At 39.5% G+C, this 22,558-nt stretch overlaps 1 protein-coding gene across 1 annotated transcript in view; it reads left to right on the top strand.

The window, feature by feature from the left end:
* nfatc2ip (nuclear factor of activated T cells 2 interacting protein) overlaps nt 1-22,558 on the top strand; it is a 68,134-nt gene that overhangs the window by 13,778 nt on the left and 31,798 nt on the right. Inside the window, exon 2 of the mRNA XM_084678908.1 lies at nt 11,196-11,306. Coding sequence (XP_084535034.1) covers nt 11,196-11,306 — 111 coding nt within the window. The remainder of the gene's footprint in view (nt 1-11,195; nt 11,307-22,558) is intronic.

Genomic DNA, 22,558 nt, shown 5'->3' with positions numbered 1-22,558 from the left:
TTTAGTGCATACGATAGGGCAAAGTAAGGTATTTTTAGTTCTCCTGGTATAACTAAGTTAGCTGGCTGACTGGAAGTGCTGTGACAAAGAAAATGTACAGCTGGCCATGCCTCTTAATGAAACCATCTCACGGATGTGTTGTTTGGTCAAAGGTGGGGTTTGGAAATCTGCCTAACTTTGACAGGGCATATAAAAGGCATGAAAAGAGCAATGAACATGTGAGTGCATGTGCAAAATTAAGTTGCATGGGCAAGATCAGGGTTGAGCATGTAAGGGATAATGTATAGAACGCCGGTCATTATCGGGAAAATAAGCCCCGACGGCAAAAATTAGCTAACTGATTCTGATAGCGATTTCTAGCTCTGCTTGACAATATTGCTGCCTAGTGTTATAAGTTAATGTAACACATAAATGTTAAGAAAGTATCAGACATATACATAATACAACACACCAGTAACCAATTGATATTATGTGTTTAATATACCAAAAATGTCAGTATATTGAGATGCTGCTACTGTCTGTCCCGTTGAAAACCATTCAAACAGGTTGCCAGCAGTGTTTTTTTTGCAAGCTACTTGAACCAAGTGCCAAGAACGCTGAGAACGCAAGTACATTCTTTTGAAAAACTTTCTTGCAAGCATCCTTGCGAGAACGGTCTTGCAAGACCCGGAGACGTACAATGTATTGAGATGCGGGTTTTCTTGGCTATTGCGCAATACCCTGTAATTGCTAGCTAGGTTATCGAAAAGTCAGAGCAAATTTACAAATTAGCCATGTACAAATTTTGGGGTGTGACAAAGGTACAAACTAGAGCCAAAAAAGGTGGAGCCACCGTTGTGACGTTACAACGGTGGCTTTATGGATGACCCTTTTTATACTTTACCTACAGTTCAGTGCAGTGTAATTGTTTGACGTGATGATTAAATGCTACAGTGATAATAAATGACCATTTCAAATCATACAAACTGTAAGTCACTTACTGTAAGTCTCTCTGGATAAAAGCGTCTGCTGCAACTTACTCAAATGATGCATTATATTAATGCAGGAATCTTTAAAAAAAAATATTATCTGCCACACGTGTAATCTTGGATGGTTTAGATTAGGGGGGCACTGATCCGATATTAAGATCGGATATCGGCCCCGATATTGACCAAGTAGCTGGATCGGGGATCGGAAAAATTAAGATCCACGAGCCGATCCATTTGTATTTTTTCTCCGTTGCAGCACATCCTACGTCATTCGTCAGCAGTACTTGTCGCATGCTGGAAGAGTTGTATGATGTTGTATCTTCTCCCAGTCTCATTGGGGTGTGCTTGCCTTCGACGAGCACAAACCATTGTTCTCTTTCATATATATGTATTATTAGTATTTCCACACCCCTAAGGATCCCTCAATATTTGGACTACATGGACAACGTAGGTGTCAAAATGTTCGTATTGGTCCTGATTGAGTTGCCTGTATTTTTATGTACGTTCCGTTGCACGGTTTAGGCTTGAATTAAGTTTTTGTGGCAAAAAGTGCCTTGTGTTGCTTAAGGGAACTCAGTGCTAGCTTAACGTCACAATGTCAGCACACATTAGCATCGACGGATAGATACAACGTTCTAGTAAGACAGACAACGATATCAGCGAGCCCTCAGCATTAGCACCGTAGCTAAAAGTCTAGGAAAGTTGAGGTAACTTTTCGCTAGGTACCTACGAACCTACAGTACCTACTAGCTAAGTAGTTATTTAGCACTAGCGTTGGTACCTGCATATACCTACAGTTGGCAGCTGTGCTCCGTTTTGCTCCTCGATTCATTTACATTTACAGTTATTCATTTAGCAGACGCTTTTATCCAAAGCGACTTCCAAGAGAGAGCTTTACAAAAGTGCATAGGTCACTGATCATAACACCGAGATATCCCCAAACATTGCGGTTAGCCAAACATTAAGCATACATTGTGAAAAAAACCCAAAATTAAGTGCCAAAGGGAAGAACTAAAAGAGCATGTAGTTAAACAAGTTACAATTAAACAACACAAACCTCAAAAAAGTGCAAGAGTGTACCTGTAAAAAGCAGTGGAGAGTTGGCGGGGGCCAGACACTTTGCCTCCTCAGGAGACCTGACGCCTGTACTACAAATCAAGATTTGGCGTTAGCGAGGTAACTTCAGGTTCAACCCAGGGTTTTCTGTACTTCGACGGTGGATCACTTATTACCGGGGTAGATTGCCATGGTAACACATGCTGAATGGCTAACCTGGTCGGGAGCAGGTTAAGTTGGAGATCAGAGATCAACCGGTATAAAAACCCCGCCCACTAACTAATTCTTACGATCATGTCATCACCGCTCATAGAAGATCCTGTGGAGCTTGGTGCGTGGATAGTGAGAGGTGCGCTCAGAAGAGCCAGAACATTTAGAGACCGACAAAACCCTTTCGCATTCCCTCATGAGTATCTTTCTGAAAGATATAGATTCTTAGCAGAGGGAATTACATATATTGCCAGCTTCTTGAGCCGTATGTTGCCAATGCGATGCATTGAAGCTGTGCACTCAGTCCCACAGACTGAATGCATACAGTTCTTTTATTTTTCTATGGGTAGTTTTATAGCGTGGGTGATGCGGAGAACCTGAGCAAGAACACGGTCTGCCGTGCAATTTTCAACTGATTTTCTTTAATGGCTGTTGCCACCATATTCTGATTAATGGAGTGATGAAAAAGATGTCCAAAGCCTTTGTAAAAACTTTGGACTCTAATATGTTGTGTGATGTCACGAGAGGCTGGGTCCTGGAGGGGTGCTACGTTCCCCGGAGGTGGCTGCAGCCCTGAGCAGCTATAGCTCCCTCTGCTGGGGGAGTGGGGAGCTCCATCCCTCCCTCAAAGCGGGGCATTCCCACACACCTGGGCCTGATCAGACCCTAATGACCGAAAGGGTTCGGTTAAAGAGGGAGAGCCACAGTTAAGCAGTGTGGGGTGAAGAGAAGGAGGTCTGCAGAAGGAAGAGGCGGTATAAGTTTTCTGGCATTGTATGCAAGAGTTAAGGTTTTTTTGTTAATTCTGAGGATCAGTAATAAACCCCTTGTTTTCGTTCAACCCCGGTGTCCTCGCACTATTTTGAGCCGTCCCGCTGAGGGCTGTGTAGCCTCTCGTGGCATCACAGTTGACAAAATGAAACAAGGTTTTTCACTCTGTTCTGATTTCCGTTCTGGAAATGTATGCAAATTATATCATATTTTACATTTTAATCATATGCTCATTTAAAAATAGGCCTACATTTACAGGAAACTAGTAATGAAAACATTTTTTGACCTACAATTAGTTATCAACTGGGGAGGTTTCATGTTGATATATTATCCCTATTCACTGGGGTGTCTCCCCTTAACCCTTTTCTCCTTGGGTTGCTTTGACCCATTTCCTAATCATTTCCATATCAGAAATTTGGCTTTCTTTCAACCAAAACCTTTCAAACCAAAAAGAACAATGGGGATCTGTACAAAGCTCTTCACAAGTGATACATAAATGATCATTTCACTACTTTCATTGAATTTTGATGTTTCATTCACTTTTATAGCATTTTTCAAAAATAATAAATAGGACATTGAAAGAGAGAAGTGGTGAAAACCCCCACAAAAGATTCAAAAGGCACAACAAAAAAGCCACAAAAAGCTATCAAAAGATCAAAACGTAGACAAAAGTTTAACAAATACATTCTCATGTGTTCTCCCTCCCCTAGGAACACAGAAAAATATGTCAGTGTGTTTAGTGTCATTCATTCAGTCATGTACTATCTCTTCTCACATTCCAGTTTTTCTGTCTCCAGCCTTGTTTTTTTATTAAAAGCCTCTTATAATCGAGCTCCAGGGTTCTTTTAGACAGGGCCCTCACATTGTCTGCTCCAACCTGAAACAAATGAAGAACATTGTCCCTTTGCAAGGCACGCTTGGAGAAAGTTGAACGTGTCCATTTGACTACCGTGGTTCATTGCTTATACCTTGTGTCTTTGTCTTGGCCTTGAAGTGGAGGCCCTAGGCTCAGGGGGAGGAAGAAGTTCCTCTTCTTGCTGAGTTTTACACCATAGCAATTTAATCAATTAAGTCATATTTGAAATGAGCACTTTAAGGACTTGTGTCTTATGTTGAGACCACCACCATTAGTAAGTAAATACAGACACTTCAATCACAGCCACACGTTCACACACTCTCAGCATCTATGTCGCAAGTGGTAAATAAAACTCAAAAGTGTACCCCCAAGATGAGCAGGCAGACACAGTTTCCTGATCATCTAGGACCTCCACTTGAGAAAGTAAATGGTATATTTGATCAATATTCAGCAGCCACATATGGCATACATACAGGCGTATGACTATTAGTTTCACTGTCACCTCTGTATGGCACAGTGGGACGACAGTGGGTGGAGGCAGCAACACCACTGTATTTCCTGTCATTGCAGAGAACAGTAATACATTTCACTCCTACAATATTCATTACTAATTGTTGAATGAACATGGTCACATAGATTACTTGAAACATACATATGCCTGAGCTTCCAACCTGCTGCCACCAGGGTCTGAAGAAATGCCCCCTCCTTCTCCTTCCTACATGGGGTGACCCTGATAGCTGGAGAGGGACAGCTCCTCAGCAGGAATGAAGTCCATGAAGTTGCCTAATTTTTCTTCCTGTTGGCTGCAGGCAATTTCATTGTTCTATAGGCCTTTTGTAGCTATACAATATCCTACAAAAGGGACTAATTCAGGCAATTCAGCCTTCTAGACTTGTTGGCCTTAAAATATGTGCAAGTATTGCCTATTGCTACTTACCGTTTTGAATTATGTTTTTATATTTATTTTGTATTTGCTCCCACGATCGTTTGCCACTGCACGGTTGCAACTAAAATAATACAGCAACAAAGTTTAACATTGTGGAATGCACAAGTGTAATTATGGTCACTTCTTCAATAAGTCATGTAGCTCACGCATTTACAGCGTATGCAATTTTCTGCCAGCTTGGCAGCAGCGACTTTGTTGAATTTGGCCTGTATTATATGTCTGTATTCCTGATATGTTTGTATTACAATATTTCACGCAGGAGGAGTAGACAAAGTTTGTAAGATTATTGTCTGCTCCTCCTGCGTGAAATATGCGGCTCTTGTTTTGTCCATGTTTGCGATTGGACATACGATGCAAACACCGCCCCTTTATGTGAACGCGCACGTCTCTAGATTAGAAAGCTCTGGGTTGAGTTAGAGAGTTGATAACTGCCGTTGTAGCACCGCTTATCGTAACTGGGATTGTTAGGCTTCGCGTAGCCGGGTAGCTGAAAGTAATCCAGAGCATGTTGATCTTGATTCGTAGTACGGGCCCCTGGTAGGATTTTCTGGACAGGTAGGATAAGATCCACTGAAGTGCAGTGCCTGTGATGCCCATCTCAGAGAGTCTGGTGAGAGTCTGGTGATTCAGACCAAGCCCCGGTAAATTGTAGAGCTAGCTAACTACTAGACGTCTGCAGTGTTGGAATCGCAGGAGCTAACCAGTCAAAGGGCGTACAAAAATACAGGATGTTGATATTCACAGCCTGGAAACATACCCATCTGCAACCGACGCAAGCACACCCCACAATTTCCCCAGAAATTGTACTCTCTGTAGTCCCCTATTGGAACTGTATACATGCTGTGCCTGCATGAGGAAGTTTAAAAAGGATATACTTTTTAATTGTACAGCAATTAAATCAGCACCAAGAGACAGTGGTTCATCTGTTCTGGCATTGCTCTCATGCTAATAACTTTGGCTAAATCTTTCTAAATTTATAGTTGAAAATGTTTACAAGGACTTTGTACTTCTAGTTTTGTTTTGGTTAGGAAAGTAATGTTTATATAGAAAGTCTGGTGCCTTTAGTCTCTTCCACATGGTGGAAGGAAGGTATAAGGAGGAAGGTATACAGTTTATTATTAATTCAAAAACGGTATTGGATCGGTATCGGGTATCGATAGATACACAAAGCCCAGGCATTGGTATTGGTATTGGGACTGAAAAAGTTGGATCGGTGCATCCCTGGTTTAGATGCACTAAGATATATATGAGAATAGGTGAAAATTAGCTCCTGAGCTAAAACCTGGTACTATGCATTTCTCCACTTGAGTTTAATGTTTACTGTACACTGTCTCTGTTTTTCTAAATAAATAAATAAAATAAGTGTAACAGCCCTTTATATGTGCCACGGAAAGGGGGTGCTTTGTCCCTCGGGAGTGGCCGTAGGCGTGCGTGCTGGGGGGTAAGCGTAAGTGGAAGAAAGAGGGGTGGAATGCGTTGTCAGAGAGATGGAGTAAAAAAAGACAAGTTGTGCTTGATAAATGTTTGCAGTGGACGTATTCAGGCCAGGGAAATGTTGAGCAAACCCCCGTTGCAATGAACGAATTACTCGAAAAAAGATTTGTTCATTTTACTGAAAGCGATTCAAAGAACCGAGTCAGTAAAATGATCCGAACTTCCCATTACTACTCTGCCGCCATCTCCCCGTTGGATTATGGGAGAAAGGGTTCGGAGTGTACATAGGATGTACCCTCAAAATCTGATTGCATTGTGGGTAAGAATAAGTGAAAACTAGGGCTGTGAAATTATTAATTTGTTTTAATCAAATTAATCACAGGTTTCTGTGGATTAATCATGATTAATTACATATCACCGATTTTCAGAATTTTTGTCATTAGTGTGCGTCTTTGATTTTGCGGTACCATGATGCTCGAGTCACCCGTTGCCACTCGCAAAACTTTGAACCCCTCGTCCTCAACAATATCAATATCGGTCTACAGCTTTTTGCAATACATTTGGCAACTGTGCTAGTCACCTTGTCACAGGCAGACTTGGTGAGGGCCCTACGTTGTTCAGTGAGGGTGGTTTAGTGCATTCTACTTGAACTCCCCTCGCCAACCAACGAATGTTTCGCGTTGAGGTGGTATAGGTTACTTTAGGCTGGTATTGCTTCGGTGAAACGATAAATTCAGTCATTTAGCATTCAGTCATTTAGCAGACGCTCTTATCCAGAGCGATAACGTCTTCCCGCAGTGTGCATATCACTTTGGTTTTATTGGATGTTATATCTTAGTTTTTTTGGAACACAAACTTCTCATCCAGAAGTTGCAGGTAATTGTGGGTATATTACGTTAAATGCATTAAACACAAATAACGAATTAATCCTATAATTTAATCATAACGCGTTAACGCATTATTTTTCACAGCCCTAGTGAAAACATGTAAGGAACGAGATGTAGTGAATTAATTCCGACACCACTATAAAATGGCTGACACCCTAAATAGTGCATTATATTGTGGATAGGGAATGGTTTCAGACACAGTCTACAATGGGTACCAAAGCCACTGAGAAGAACTGTCATCACTGGCTTCGTCACAGGCGGGCACTGTGCCCTATCTATAATTCCAGGAATCTGTGTATGTGTGACACCAATTTTATCACTGGCACTATGCACTAGTTTATTGCAATGTCATGAATGATACTGTTAAATTGAAGTGGCTCCAAGCTTTCTTTAGACATGATCAAATGAAAGAGAGCTTTGCAGCATTCCCTCATTTTCTCCCTTCCAAATTCCATCCTGTTCTAGGTCATATATCTTATCACGTAAGATGTTCCCCTATCTGAATGATATTTACTAAACCAGGAACATTACAAACATCACATATTTCTGATATGCACTTTACAGTCTTAGCCGGCCTGATGCAGTGCAGTGGCATCACTCAAATAGCAGTTGGTGATGACCTGAAGAAAAAATTGTCTTCATCAGAAGTCTACAACCAAAAGATTAAAGGGGCGATTGACTGGGTTTTTGGGGTATTTCACACTGTTCCTTAAGGTCTCCGAATAGGGTATGTAACATTGGTTGGGTTGAAAATGGCCCGGGTGCCATTCTATGCCCACTGACAGATCCTCTGAAATGTTCCCGGGAAAAAACACTAGCTTTTCTCCATTTATGGTGTTCTCATTCATATTTAGATAAACTGTGCGCTGATTGGTTGGTTTTCAACGATTGAAGCTGGGGAGCAAAAACGCAACACAGCCAACAGCAGCACTCGCTGAAACACCGAAGTTGGAGACTTGAAATAAAAACGCGCACATAAATCTATTGTGTCTACACAACACTGTTTTCAACAGATTGACTATGTATCATTTGAAATGATAACATTACTTGTTTCCACTATATCCTTGTTATAATTCAAAACATTCTTCTTTGTAATTCCTTATAAGTAGCTTACACAGAGCAGTGCACATCTAAACTAGTATCGGAGATAGACGCTACCTCGGGCTGGTCTGGATGTAAATTTTGGGGCGTGACAAAGATACAGACCAGAGCCAAAAGGGGTGGTCCCCAGTCCTACGTAGGACCGGTAGCTTTGTTGAAAAGCTAGCGTTTTACAGCCAATTTTTTTCTTTTTGAGATTTGAATAGGAAAGAGGTGTCAATGGATTTTGATATTCACGGTATGGTCATTTTACCCACCGAACTGTCGTTATTCAACTATGACAAGGTAAAATCGGTTTTGCAGTCAATTGCCCCTTTAAATGCGTTGTATTTTTTCTTTAGGCTAACCCATTATTTAACTATTTGATTGCATGGTTTGCGTGAGATAGGTTTGCCAGTGAAGCTGCTCCTCAGTTATGTGGATCAGCATTAAGTCCTACAAGTGTTATAGGTTTTGGAGGGAGACGGAGAGAAGTGGGATTGGAAGGGTTCAGGGGTTCACATTGTTGTGGGAGATGTTGTTCAGGGGGCTATTCCAGGTAGCGGGTTTAGTGAAAACTCTGAGTTGGTTAACCCTGAAAAATTGCATACTTTTACGTTTCAGAAAGTGAGGTAACAAAACCTTTTGGGAAGTTTCCATGGTAACTTACTCCATGAAACTAACCTGCTCGCTAGCAGGTTTTCCATGCCAAACTCAGCGTTTCTACCTATCCCCTCCCAATTTCTGAGCTTTCTGTAGTGGTATTACTGGTCTGCTCAATTACAAGGCCTCATTTTATTTTGGCTGAGACTCTACCAGCTTGGGTAAGATTTTGAGCAAACAGCTGCATCAGAACTACCCCTTAAGCTGTATTTATATTCAGCAGATTTTAAAACATTGAGAAAAAAGACAAAGAATCCTTTTCTGAAAAATGTAATTGACATTTTGTATCGTGTACACCAACATATTGGGGACATCCCGACTCTAATATGGGGGAACACTGATTTTGCAGCAGGTAGAGGTAATGTTGGTTTTAAGATTTGGGTAACCAAAGGTGTGCAGTGTATTGGGAACTTATACAGAAATGGAGAACAACTTACCTTCAAGCAAATACGTAAGGAGTCAGGTGGGAGTCAGGTGGCTGAGCGGTTAGGGAATCGGGCTAGTAATCTGAAGGTCGCCAGTTCGATTCCCGGGCCACACCAAATGACGTTGTGTCCTTGGGCAAGGCACTTCACCCTACTTGCCTCGGGGGAATGTCCCTGTACTTACTTACTTGTAAGTCGCTCTGGATAAGAGCGTCTGCTAAATGACTAAATGTAAATGTATAGTTGACCAAAAAAGCATTTTTTCAAATATTTACAACTGAAACATTCTATAACATCAAAATGTACTGTACTGTACAACCTAATGTCTGAACCACCTTTAACAAATTTTGAAAACGTAATCTTTACAAATCTGGCTAAAGGGGGTATAGTCTCATTGTTTTAAAAGGAATCATCCAAAGACAGGTTAGGAGCATGGAAAGTCGATATTGGAGAGTATATACTTGAGGATGACTGGGAAATGGCATGCTTAAAGGCACAGCAAAATACAATTAATACAAGATTGAAACAAATACAATATAAATGGCTAGTGCGAACTTATATCACCCCAGTAAAGTTTAATAAATGTATCCTAATACTCTGGATATTTGCTGCATTTAGAAGAAAAAGGAACACTATTCCATTGTTTTTGGGAATGCTCAAAGGTACAATCATTTTGGGAGAGTGTGGTGGGGGCCATTTCCCTGATCATGGGTAGGAATGTTCTCCTACATGAAAAACTTTGTATCATGGGTATATACCCTGGAAATGTGGTTGTCAATTCTACACAATCAGAACTGATTGATTTTTGACTTCTCCAAGCTCGAAGACTAATCACTCTTTTCTGGAGAACTATACAATTGCCCTCTGTAAAGTTATGGTTGAAAGAAATTGCAACATACCATGCATTGGAAAGACTTATAAATATTGTTAGAGGGAAGAGAAAACAGTTTGATTAAGTATGGAAACCTTTTGGGGAATTTTTGGAGGATGAGAATGTTGTATTAACTTGAATATCATCACTACTGCTGCCCTTTCTTTCTTATTTACTTATTGTTTTGGTTTAGTTGTGTTATTTAATATTTTTTTTGTCTTTTGATGATTTTTTGTCTTGTTGTATAGTACACTTATACTTTATTTTCTGCTGTTGTGGTCATTGGTATTTGCCTTGTCTATTCTTTGTCTATGGCCGCACTGCAGCTGCAATTCTCTAAATCTGTCTTACTAATTAAACGCCGCCCTCGAATAAACGCTGCACCAAAAATGATAATTGTGTAATAAACGCTGCAGCGTTTATTCGAAGAAATACAGTATTTGATTACAGGTGCAATTTAAAATGTTCTATTTTGTCAATTCTATATTCAAACACAATTACAAACAAATCATGTTTTTTTTCTCCTTTATTTTGAAAAATAAAAACGGACTCCTGGCCTCCTCATTTGTTGGTTTTTCATGTTTGTTCCTCAATTGAATAATGAAAAGAAGGAATGAAACACGGATGCGTTTGTAGCCTAACGTTAGCTTTAAACTTCAGGTCATTACATTTAGGCTTAAATAAAATTAATTTTTATCTTTAAAGATTTTTGCTGAACAAAACGTGTCAGTATCATAAAGCCCTCTGAGTTTCTTTTCTGAAATAATCTAAAATCCAATGGAAAAATACCACAGGTTGTTTTTTTTTGTGGGGGGGAACCAGGGTTGAGAAAGGCCTATAAGGGTGTTGAACATGCCCTTCATGTTTTAGATGTTTCCCTGCTCCCGTACACCTGATTTAAAATGTTTTGGGTGCTGCTAGAGGACCAGGGTTGAGAGCTTAAAGCCTGTTTGAGTAAGTGTACATTCCTGCTAACTAGCTAACATGAATGTCATTGATTGTGACATGTTGGCATTCCCCATCTGCAGATTTCTGACAGTGACAGCGATGTGGAAGTGCCTGTCTCTGTTAAGCCCCAACCCAAACGACGTCGCATTGATCCATCATTTATTTCCTCTGTGTCTGTTTACTCCAACAAGGTGAGTTGTCGAACACTGATTACATTTTAGGCTAGTTTTGACGACAAAAACTGATGACATTTAGTGTAATTTTATTAAATGAAAATGTTATTTTAGTCGCTTTTTAGTAATGCAATTCTATTTAACCCAGTCAATATAGTATAAGTACCTTAGCCTGGCTGCCAGGCCAACTTAGCCCCGCCCACAAAAACATTTAGTCGGTAAGTTGGGTCTGGGGAAGCTCGGTCGGCGAAAATCTATGTCTGAACAGGAGCTGTTCGGACCAATGAAATTGTCAGGGCAGGCTTTATATGATGATGGACAGATGATCAACAATAACGTAATTAAATCAAATTGATTGGGATAGCCCTTTTTACATGCAAGCATTTCACAGAGGGCTTCACATACACCCCCTCAACCAACCTAAACCCTCAAGGAAGACAAGGAAAAACTCCCAGAAAAACTCCCAACGGGAGAAAAAATGCAAGAAACCTTGGGAGGAGCAATTCAGAGAGGGATCCCCTCCTCCAGAGACGGTTGGTGAGAGAGAGAGAGCAGCAGAACAGAGGCTAAATCAACCACGTCACCAAAGAGCGCCTGGGTTGAATTCATTTTCAACAAACAATATATTAGGTTGCTCTGATTGGTCGTAGGTCTATCCAATTGAGCGAAGAGGCATTTGTTTTACGAGCAGTGTTGGGTAACGTTACTTTTTAAAGTAACTAATTACAGTTACTAGTTACATTCCTTGTAAAGTAACTAGTTATGTGACTTAGTTACTTGTCGTAGAGAGTAAGGCGTTCAGTTACTTTTGCATTACATTAAGAAAAGTATTTTATTTCTAAGACAATTCACCCTGGTCACTCTTATGCCCAGAAGACACATTTAATGGGTTGACCTCAGCAATAGAACATATTGTACTGAATATTCAGTGTCACTTGCATATAACATGATCAATCCTCATTATACAGCAAGACGGATCAAGGTAATAATCCACTATAATGAAAAGCAATATTTGCATGAAGTTCTTCAATCAAGAAACTCTTTAATCAATAAATAATGTTGTAAAATGTCAGGCAGAAGTCTAGTAGTTAGCTAGCTTTACAAGGGCTAGGATTGAATCTAGGAGCAAAACGAAGCTAGCTAGGTAGCTATATGGTAGCAAAATGGTTTTCACTTATGTACTGAACCAGACTATTTTACTTACTGTAATATAAGCCTAAACCAAAACCACTGCACGATACAGCAACAGAACACACAAGCTTGAGTTCAATACATTATTTAATGTGACATTACATAGGCCTGTACATGCAAGTCTTAAATAACTATTTATCTGGTCGGCTCCATGACGCCGGGTAAATTGGGCTCGTGAGACTGCGCACCAAAAGAACGAAGGGGAACCCACCTGTCTAGCAGATTAAGACGTTTTCGTGGGTACCTAGCAAAAAGTAGCCTCAACTTTCCTAGACTTTAGCTACATGCTGAGTGCTCTCGACCAAAAGACTCAATTAACTAATGCGTTACATGGAACTAGTAACAGATTCATTCAGTTAAATAAGTAACGCGTTAAGTTACTCGTTACCTAACAGAAATAGTCTGACTACTGCTTTACAGTTTGTAAAGCTCTCTCTTGGAAGTCGCTTTGGATAAAAGCGTCTGCTAAATGAATAAATGTAAATGTACACCCAACAGTGTTTACGAGTTTGGTTGAAGCACCATACTCACAGCCCAACGGAGAGTTATCAGACTCATATTCTGACTAGAATTATGAGTATGACAATGTCAGGCTATAAGTGCCTAGCAATAGAGACAAAACCAACATGTTCTTTTAGCCAAACACATTTCAAACAAGGTTATCTTATATTATTGTTAGCTTATAGACCAGAGTTGCTCATTGCGCGGCTCGCCAAGCTTTAATTTGTGGCTCTCATAAATAATGCGGTAATTTGTAACAACAACGCTATCTTAGCTGCGGTTATTTCCAGCTTATATATATAGTGTTATATACGGACTGAAAATGGATTGATTCCTTATTAAACAAAGTTGTGCACCAAGTAGACAGCAACAAAGCAATGTGACAGTGACAAATGAGGGAACTAAAGATTTGGAGCATGCGAATGATCCCCCCTCCCCCATGTTCAGAGATAACAGATTGATAAGCAGACAAACATGCTACAGTATTTCTTCAATTAAATGCCGCCCTCAAATACACTCCGCCCTTGAATAAACGGTGCACCAAAAATGAACATTGTGTAATAAACACCGCCCTCGATTAAACGCCGCACCAAAAAAATCCAATGGGAAAAAAAAGAAAACGGTTATTTAATTGGTTAAATTAAAACACAGTATTTATTACACAAGTAAATCACAAGTGTACTATGAGTCCCTTGAAGCACTGGCAGACACAAGTGGCTTTCTAGCTGCAGGTTTATTTGAAGCTTCTGCTCCAAATCCACCGTGAAAACTAAACCCACTGTATAACGAGGAAATAAAGACCACATTAGGTTAATATGAACATACAATAACATGCGCAGCATGTAAATAACGTTCACCAAAGTAAAATACAGAAACAAAACAACATACCTTGTTGGCTACATGCTGTACACAAGGGAATAGAGGTTTTCTTAGATCGCAAATATCTGCTTTAACAACCTTAAACTTTTATCTGAGGATTTAATTGTCTGTGCTACGTTTGCTGTTAGCTTGTCGACTCTCACTCACAAGCATTCCAAAAGGCCTTCAAAGTAAAGGCACTGTACTCTTACCAAATAGTCACTTAATAATACTAAATGCAATTATATAATTCTAAATTATGACATTGGTTGAAAACAAATTATACATTATTATAGTGCAATTGCAACAATTGCATGCAGAGGTGGCGCCACAGGTCCAAAAGTGGTGGGTAAAATTTGGGACATATCGGGGTTCTTTCTTCGGGACCAGTCTATATTTTTATGAACAAGTCAACTTCTGTGTCTTTGTTAATTGACAATGGATAATTGTAAACATTCCCATACATATGAGTAACTTAGTAGACACTTACACACAAGGCATGTAAAAATTATAGGTACAGTACATGATTGTACAGTACATGATTGTACAGGTTATCATTTCATATATTTTCTGTGGCAAACAAATGTCATTAGTGAGCTTAAAATAATACCATCTAGCTAATACAATGTAATGTAACCTAGCTTTCAAGTTGCATTATCATTTTATTGTGATAGATACACGTTGAGGAAGTTTGACATAGCTACCTTGTTTCTTTCCAATACAATCAACCTTTTTGGTAAGCATCTGCAACTGACTCGTTTTGCTTGACAGCGTTAGCAGCAATGAGTTGTTGAGTCGTGTGGTCGATGCTCTGCCTCTTGGGCCGGGTTGGCTGTAGCTAGGAGATCACTGTGACTGACAGGTGCATTCACTTGTTGCAGTAGGCGTTTAAAGTATAGTCAACAGGCTGAAATTTCAATTTTTATCAATTGCAAGAAGAAATAAAGTTGCTAAAGTTTTTTGTTTTTAATAGTAGATACATTACATGCGCTCAGTACTCTCGCGCTCAAAAGGGCGAGGCCCTACAACTTTGAAAAGTAGTGGGGTAAATGCATGTTCGCCACATGTGTGCCGGCGGCTCTGATTGCATGTACAATATTGCGAGGTAGCTGACTTCACCACTTGCGAAATTGCCTTTCATCAACACCAAGTTCACGTGCTACAGTTATGCTGCTGCTGGTGAGTGCTTTCTGCATAGCTCTCTGTTTGAAAGCTGAAGTGTAAGAACATTTCGGCATGCAGCTTCAGATTTCTACACAATGTAGACACGAGGGGCTTCAATTTTACACTAGGATTTGTGTTTGCCCTCCTTATTCTTTGTCTATGGCCGCATTGCAGCTACAATTCACTAAATCTCTCTCACTAATTAAACGCCGCCCTCGAACAAAGGCTGCACCAAAAATGATCATTGTGTAATAAACGCCGTGGCGTTTAATCGAATACGGTATTTATGACTGGATGTAACTTTTGATACTCTGAAGTAAAAGTGGCTCTCCATATTGACTTAACTCTACTGTTACATGGTTTTTCCTGGGTCAAAATGGGTCTTCGGTGCTCAAACAAAAACAGTCTGTTACCGTGTCACCTTATTAGCAGACATCTATGTATTTTTTTTTAACCATTTCATAAATAATGGAGGCTATGCTTGAGGAAATCATTTTGCTTCCACTTTAGATTAAAATAGATGGGCTAATATATTGACAATAGTCCATGCCCCATGGTGCTTTCATGTATTCTTCAAAGATTATCAAGGTTTACCTTTACATATACAGTGTTTCCTCTAGGAATTTATTTTTGTTAGTGGGGGCAGGTCTGTCCGACCCCCCGCCCCCCCCCCCGGCCAAAACAAAGTGCTAACCCTAACTAAGATTAATGTAATAGTCATATAGCTAGTGTAATATTGCACATATTTTCCTATTGTCCTATTTCCCTTAAAGAAATAAAGTTAACATACTTAAGACTCATTAAAGTATGTTCTAAATGGCATATCTTTTAAATGGTCAGTGGCCTACAGGCTATAGCCAATCGATTAAGGTAGGCCACTCGGAAGCATGTACACTGTCTGCTTGATAGGCTAAGTATTCTGTAGCAAATAATAACAATATACCCACTATTTATTCATTAAAACTACTTCAGCATAATAATGTACCTAAAATACAAACATGAGCAAGGGCAGCAATCGCTATCGAATCAACTGATGTGCAATTTTGCTAGCAGGGGAACAATACAATCAACGAAAATCACCAGTTAACTAAATTTAAATTTGCAAGAACTATAGACTAATAGAATAACAGGCTTAAATGAACTGACAACATAAATTATACAACTTACAGTTCTCAAGGACGCACACGCTCAATCTCAACTGCGCTGTGAAGCGCGTGTCTTTGCTATTCTCCGACATGCGCTCTAACAATCACGGCTGATAGACGGCCTAAAATTTTGTACAGCCCTATTTCTGATACCGTGGCGGCAGAAATTTTACTGTGGCGGGCCGCCACGGAAAAATCAACATAGCGGAAACACTGATATAAATGCAAACTACTGAAATGTATATCAATAGAATCTATAGAAGTTATAGTGAGCACATTGAACTTTATATATTTTTCTAATCAATGTATTTATTCCCAGGTGTTTTGCAATTTCCTTTAAAAAAAATGTGCCTACACTATATATTATCATTCCAGGTTAAGAATACCAATGGATGCTGCGTTGGAAATCGTTAATCAAACTTTTGACAGTTTTTTGAGTGTAAATTTCATTTGCATTGGTACAGGTGTATTTGTGCACGTCGGGCTGGCCCTCGCAGCGGAACGTCAGTTTACTGGCTGCTCTGTCCATTCACGCACCTCACAGTTTTGTATTGATCAGACAAGAAGACACTTTTATCAACTCGATTACTATTGATCCAAACAAAACGAGGGTTCGGCTGTAGCCTACTTGAAACATACTATTGAGAACATATTTGCTGACATGCATTGTTCGTGTGATGAAGAGGTTTTTTTTTCATTGCAGACTTTTTTTTTGCCTTTGGCGCTTGGGATTTGTCATAGACGCTCGGGAAAACTGCTTAGGCGCGCACCCAAATTTTCTCTATGCAGGAAAAACCCTGTGTTACAGACTCAAGAATACATCTATTACAGACACGGAAGACACTCTCATTTGAATTTACTTTTTATTTTACCAACCAAACATCTTAGAAGTACCCACACATACATTTAAATAAAAGAGATGTCTCTTAAAGTGTGTGGTGTTTTTTCCTGTGATTTTGTGGCCACATTTCTCACCATCCTTTTCCACAACAAATTCTGTTTTCTTTTCCACTTCTACATAATGAAGGTTTTTCCAAATGCTGTTTCTTCTTTTTCTCCCAAAGACAAACCCCGGCTGGCTGGCCATCGGTCCCTTTCTCTGTGTCAGACTTAGTTTTGTTTGTTGTCGTTTACGCTAACTGCATCTTTGCAGCTGCATCTTTTAAATAATGCCGCGAGTGGGGCTTGAGGAAGTGACGTCGCCTGTGTCTGCGCAGTGCAACCTATTGCAGCCCCTGAAGTGAGACAGAGAATGTCTAATATGGGAAGAACTGCCACTCTCGGGAAACTTCCGGGTTCTGAACTGGTTGCAGTTCCAATCCTAGTTCCATTTGAGGTTACTAACGAGCGAGTGCAGCAAGGAATGGATGTCTATGGAGCTATACCCCTCAAAATCCACTTTTCTCAGGATATAATTTTTTGTAGAGTAATTTGAATTCTGAATTCGAAAGGGGAGGCAAAAAAATACACACTGCTGGGTGTTAGATTTTTTAAATATCGCCTTTGTTCTAAAAAGCCTTTTAAAATGTCAATAACGTCATACACATGGTACAACCAGAGATGCTGCTTCACGGCAAGCTAGTGATGGGAAGTTCGGATCATTTTACTGATTCGGTTCTTTGAATCTCGTTCAGCAAAATGAACAAATCTTTTTTAGACTCATTCGTTCATTTCAACGAGGGGGGGGGGTGTTGCTCAATATTTTATAGCCAATTCCCTGGCTTAAATATGTACACTGCAAACATGTATCATATTCTCATGTTAGTGCATGTAAACCAGCAGATACTATTTAAAAATAAATTCCTGCATTAAAATAATGTATCATGACAGTTTGTATGATTTGAAATGGTCATTTATTATCACACTAGCATTTAATTATCACGGAAAACAATTACGCAGCACTGAACAATAAATAAAGTACAAAAAAGTGAAAATAACAAAACCTGTACTTATTACTTGTGAACGAATATCATTCACGTCTTACTAAACCTAGTCACGCGAAAGTGAACTAAACAAATCCTTTCTGTTCCCTCTTCGGAGCCTATGCAGGTCACATGAAAAATTATCCAAAGATCCGTATCCGAAGACCCAATCAAAATGAACAACTAGTTTGTTTTTGCTAGCTACCAGTGCTAAGGCTATGCAGGTCACGTGAAAAACGATCTAAAGGTCCGTATCCGAAGACCCAGTTAAAATGAACGAATCGTTTCTATTTTTGCTAGCTACCTGTACTGAGTCTATGCAGGTCATGTGAAAAACGATCCAACGGTCCGTGTCCGAAGACCCAGTTAAAATGAACGAATTGTTTCTATTTTTGCTACCTACCAGTACTGAGCCTATGCAAGTCACGTGAAAAACGATTTAAAGACTCGTACTCGGCAGATGAACCTCCCAACTGTGTCTTCGGATCAATGTTTCGTTCATCTGCCGGGTACGAGTCTTTGGATAATTTTGCACGTGACCTGCATAGGCTCAGAAGAGGAAACAGAAAGGATTTGTTTACCTTGTTCACTTTCGCGTGACTAGGTTTAGTAAGACGTGAATTATATTAGTTTACAAGTGATAGTTATAGTTTAGTTTTTAACTTTCTTTTTTTTCTTTCTCGGCCACGAGAAAATGAACGAATGCTCTCTGAGACTACTCGTTACTCCTGAGTCATACTAATGATTTGTTCAAAATGAACGAATCGTTCACGAATGACACATCACTACTGGTCACTTCTTTTTTTCTCTGAAGGCATCGATAACACAGTTGACATGTTAGGCTCTACCTGTCAATACACATGCTAGAAAGAGTTGTGGCTTGCTAATGTTGTTGCTAATGTTGTTAATCAGGGCTCTACGCTAATGTTTTCACCAAGAATCACAAGAAATTTAGGAGCACAGTGGATTTAGCACAGTGTTATTTTTAAAAATGGTATTAGTTTATTAAACATAACTTTACACAGGGGTATCGTTAGACCCTTTTTAAAGGGGCATGTGCCCAGTATAAATCTGCTGTGCCCCATTACAATCTAAACAAACCGAAAACACAAAGCTTGCATTAACTATAGATGTCCTTACCAAAGCTGATACCAAACATGCATCCCTGAACTGTTATACAGTGGGTTAAACGAGGGAAGTTGCTATAACCTAATGCATTGTGCGCAACAAGCTTGGAAGAAGGGATATGAATAAGGGCCTGTGCCGCAGTACAGTTTGACGTCTAACAACACCACTGACTTAAAAGTTAATGCTAGACAACTAGCAACTTTCACTCTGATAGAACTAGAACAAATACTTTAAGAAACATGTATATAGTTATAGTTAATATTTTCTTAAAATACTGGGACATTGTAGACTATGTAAGCACGCCATTGATTAAAAGGCTTGGTAGTCAGAGCTAGGTAGACCGAGAGCCATATAAAAAGAAAGTTTGGACACTTCCATAGACTTCCATTGTAGTCTAATCGAAGAAAGCAGAAGTTTGTGACCTATAGTTGTGTCATTTGCGACCAATATTCCCAAACATTCAACCCCATTAATGTTCAGTGTTTAGAATCAACTTAGCTGATTTTGAAAATAGTTTAAAAATAATGCAGTAATTTGATCAATTTACCAGCTAACTTGCTTTGTAACACTGAACATGAATGGCATAATAGTTTGTGAAAGACCCAGAGAAACACAAATTTCCGACGAGGCAAAATCCCGGACAGTTTTGGAATCCTTGCCGGACGCATTTTTTAGGTCTCGAAAAGAGGACATGTCCTGATAAAAGAGGACGTCTGGTCACCCAAATGTTATATAGCCAGCTTAACTTCAAGTTTTTTGTAAGATATAGCTTGTTAGATTCTAAATGCACATCAGATTAGAGCTAGCAACAATGAATTGCAGATTAAGGGGTCCCCTATCGCCCAGCTAGCTGTCAACGCTAGGCAGGAATTTCAGGTCCACTCACTAACCCTCTCACTGGACATATTGCATAATAAAATGTTTTATTAAATTGTATATTCTGTTCTAGTTACCAAACTCCTTTCTTCACTTAAATTGAACTGGTGTGAGCTACAGTATGGTAGCTAGCATAGCTAGCTATTCTAGCTCTGCTTGGCAATTTTGCTGCCTAGTGTTATAAGTTAATGTAATGTAATAATTAATGTAAATTTTAGCATAGTTTGTATTTTGTAAACCACATTTAGTCTCGTTTTTATTTGTCAACAATATTGCATTATACATTTAATTTTAGTTGTCACATGACCAGCACATACGTTGCGTCTCATCTCGTTTTCGTCATGTGATAAAGGTTTGTTGACGACAATATTTAGTCATAATTTTTGTAGACGAAAGCAACACTATTCACAAGTAGCCTTGTTAACATTCAGCGCACATCCTTAGTGTGTTCTGTTTACATTTCTGGCAAATGCCATAGATTAGTTCCCTTTAGGCCAACATATCGACACCTTTTGAGCTGGTAAACGGTGAATCAACCTTTTAACTTTTCAGTTAATCATTTTAACTGTCCTCTACACATAGCTTGAAGGTTGGTTTGTATATGGAATGAGAACAGAGGGTAGTGCTACTCCTTATATAGTACCAGACAGCCATCAAATTGTTCGTTCATTGTAGTCTTTTTCGATGTCTGAAAAGTGACTAGCTAACAAATCTAGCGACTATTGAGGTTTGGGTTTGAAATGTTGCATGCCACAGTGCAAAAAAAAGCAACTAGCCACAAATCGAGCTACTATTTTTACTGTTGTCCTATACTATATATCCCCCAAATACCTCTCTCTATCCCTCTTATTAACCCTAAACTTCACATAGTTTTCCCCGTGACCTATAACAAAGTTAGCCTATAAAATGTTTTATAAATGTTTCAGATGGTTATAACTGGTAACTCCTGTTTGAAAATGTTCAAAAACATACTATGGGAGTCTGATATTATTGACATCTATTAAGTATACGCAAAGATTATGCTGAAATGCAAAATCAGTCTAACCGTGGTGGCCATTTTGAAATAAATGGCGGAAATTTTGGATTTTCGAGTGGCCCCAATTCCTAAATCGAAGAGGGACTGTCAAAGATGATTTGTACCCAATTTCACGCTTGTATCACCATTTGAACGATTCCCCCAAAATATTGCTGTTATTTCCTACACTATTTCAGGCTGTGTCTGGTAAGTAGGTTATCCCATCCCCCCTCCTAAAGACTGCCTTGCGAATCAATAGATTTGGTCTCAAGTAAATTTCCCTTCAACATAATCAACTCAAGTTATGTTCCTGTCAAAATTCCAAGCATGTCTTTGGTGCATTCTTACTGCATTTTCCACAGAGCTTACATGTTGCTTACATGTCTGGCAGAGATCACAAGTTTGGTTCCCTGAACATCTGCCGCTGGTTTGGTTTGGTTCGATGAAAACAAAGGTTGATGCAATTTCTCTGTTAGCGAACCCGCTAGCAAAACACGACAGTCATAAGCTCCACGAGCGATGAGCAGTAGCCTAATTAGAAACTAGCATTGAGTTTTTGCACTGTTTCGTGTGTGTAAACACACAAGCTTCAGTCCAATTTATTGATTAATTAATTTGCCTTACATACATAGATTGTCAATTGTCATTGGTGATTTCATTGTCTAATGATTTGTTTGACCTGTTTTAATACATTCAGAACTGCATTTGTTAAGTTTATCTGCTTTACAAAACATGATTATCTGCCTATATCTACTATTGTTAGTTATTGTTGCCGCTCTAAAATAATCGGACATAAGAATTGCGCTTATAGCATTGTCTACAGACAAATGTATGTGAAACAAATGCACTTCAAATAGTTAAATTCTTATCATTTTGCACATTTACACACTATATATTAAACTCAGGGTTTCCCTCAGAAAATGTGTTGGTCAAGGTGACAGGGTGAGATTTGCTGATGGACCGGGGGGGGGTTCTTCTCCCAAAAATAAAGTCTCTAGAGAAGGCAGACTGCCGTTCGAATGAAAGGGAGATTGCTGGTGGAGAAATCTGCCAGAAACACAGTAAATATCGCTAATTTTATTAGCGATATTTCGATAATTATAACATTTTGACCATGAAGTCAAGGCGGCAGGCGTGTGTGGTTAAGGCAGCCACCTTAACTGCAAAGTGCTGCGGGAAACCATGAAACTTTGGCCGAATCCCAATACTCTCCCTTACCTCTTCCCCTTACTCCTTCCCCTTAGTTTTGCGCGTTCCCGTGAGAGCTAGTGGTGTCCCAATACTCTTTTTGAGCTAGGGGTAGGTCTAAGACTAAGGGGTATACACCCCTTAAAACCAAGTAAGATCGGGAGCTTACTTGAAACCTAGGGCTATATCGGCCAGATCATCCAGAGAGTCCGATAAATGTAATATTTTCGTTCTTAATTGATTGATAAAATGTTTTGTGTTATACACAGTCCTGAACATATA

The sequence above is a fragment of the Hypomesus nipponensis genome, chromosome 17 (genome assembly GCF_054491055.1).
Source record: "Hypomesus nipponensis isolate SF chromosome 17, ASM5449105v1, whole genome shotgun sequence".
Lineage (NCBI taxonomy): Eukaryota > Metazoa > Chordata > Actinopteri > Osmeriformes > Osmeridae > Hypomesus > Hypomesus nipponensis.
The sequence above is the reverse complement of the archived record's forward strand: the minus strand, read 5'-3'. Positions and strand labels throughout refer to the sequence as shown.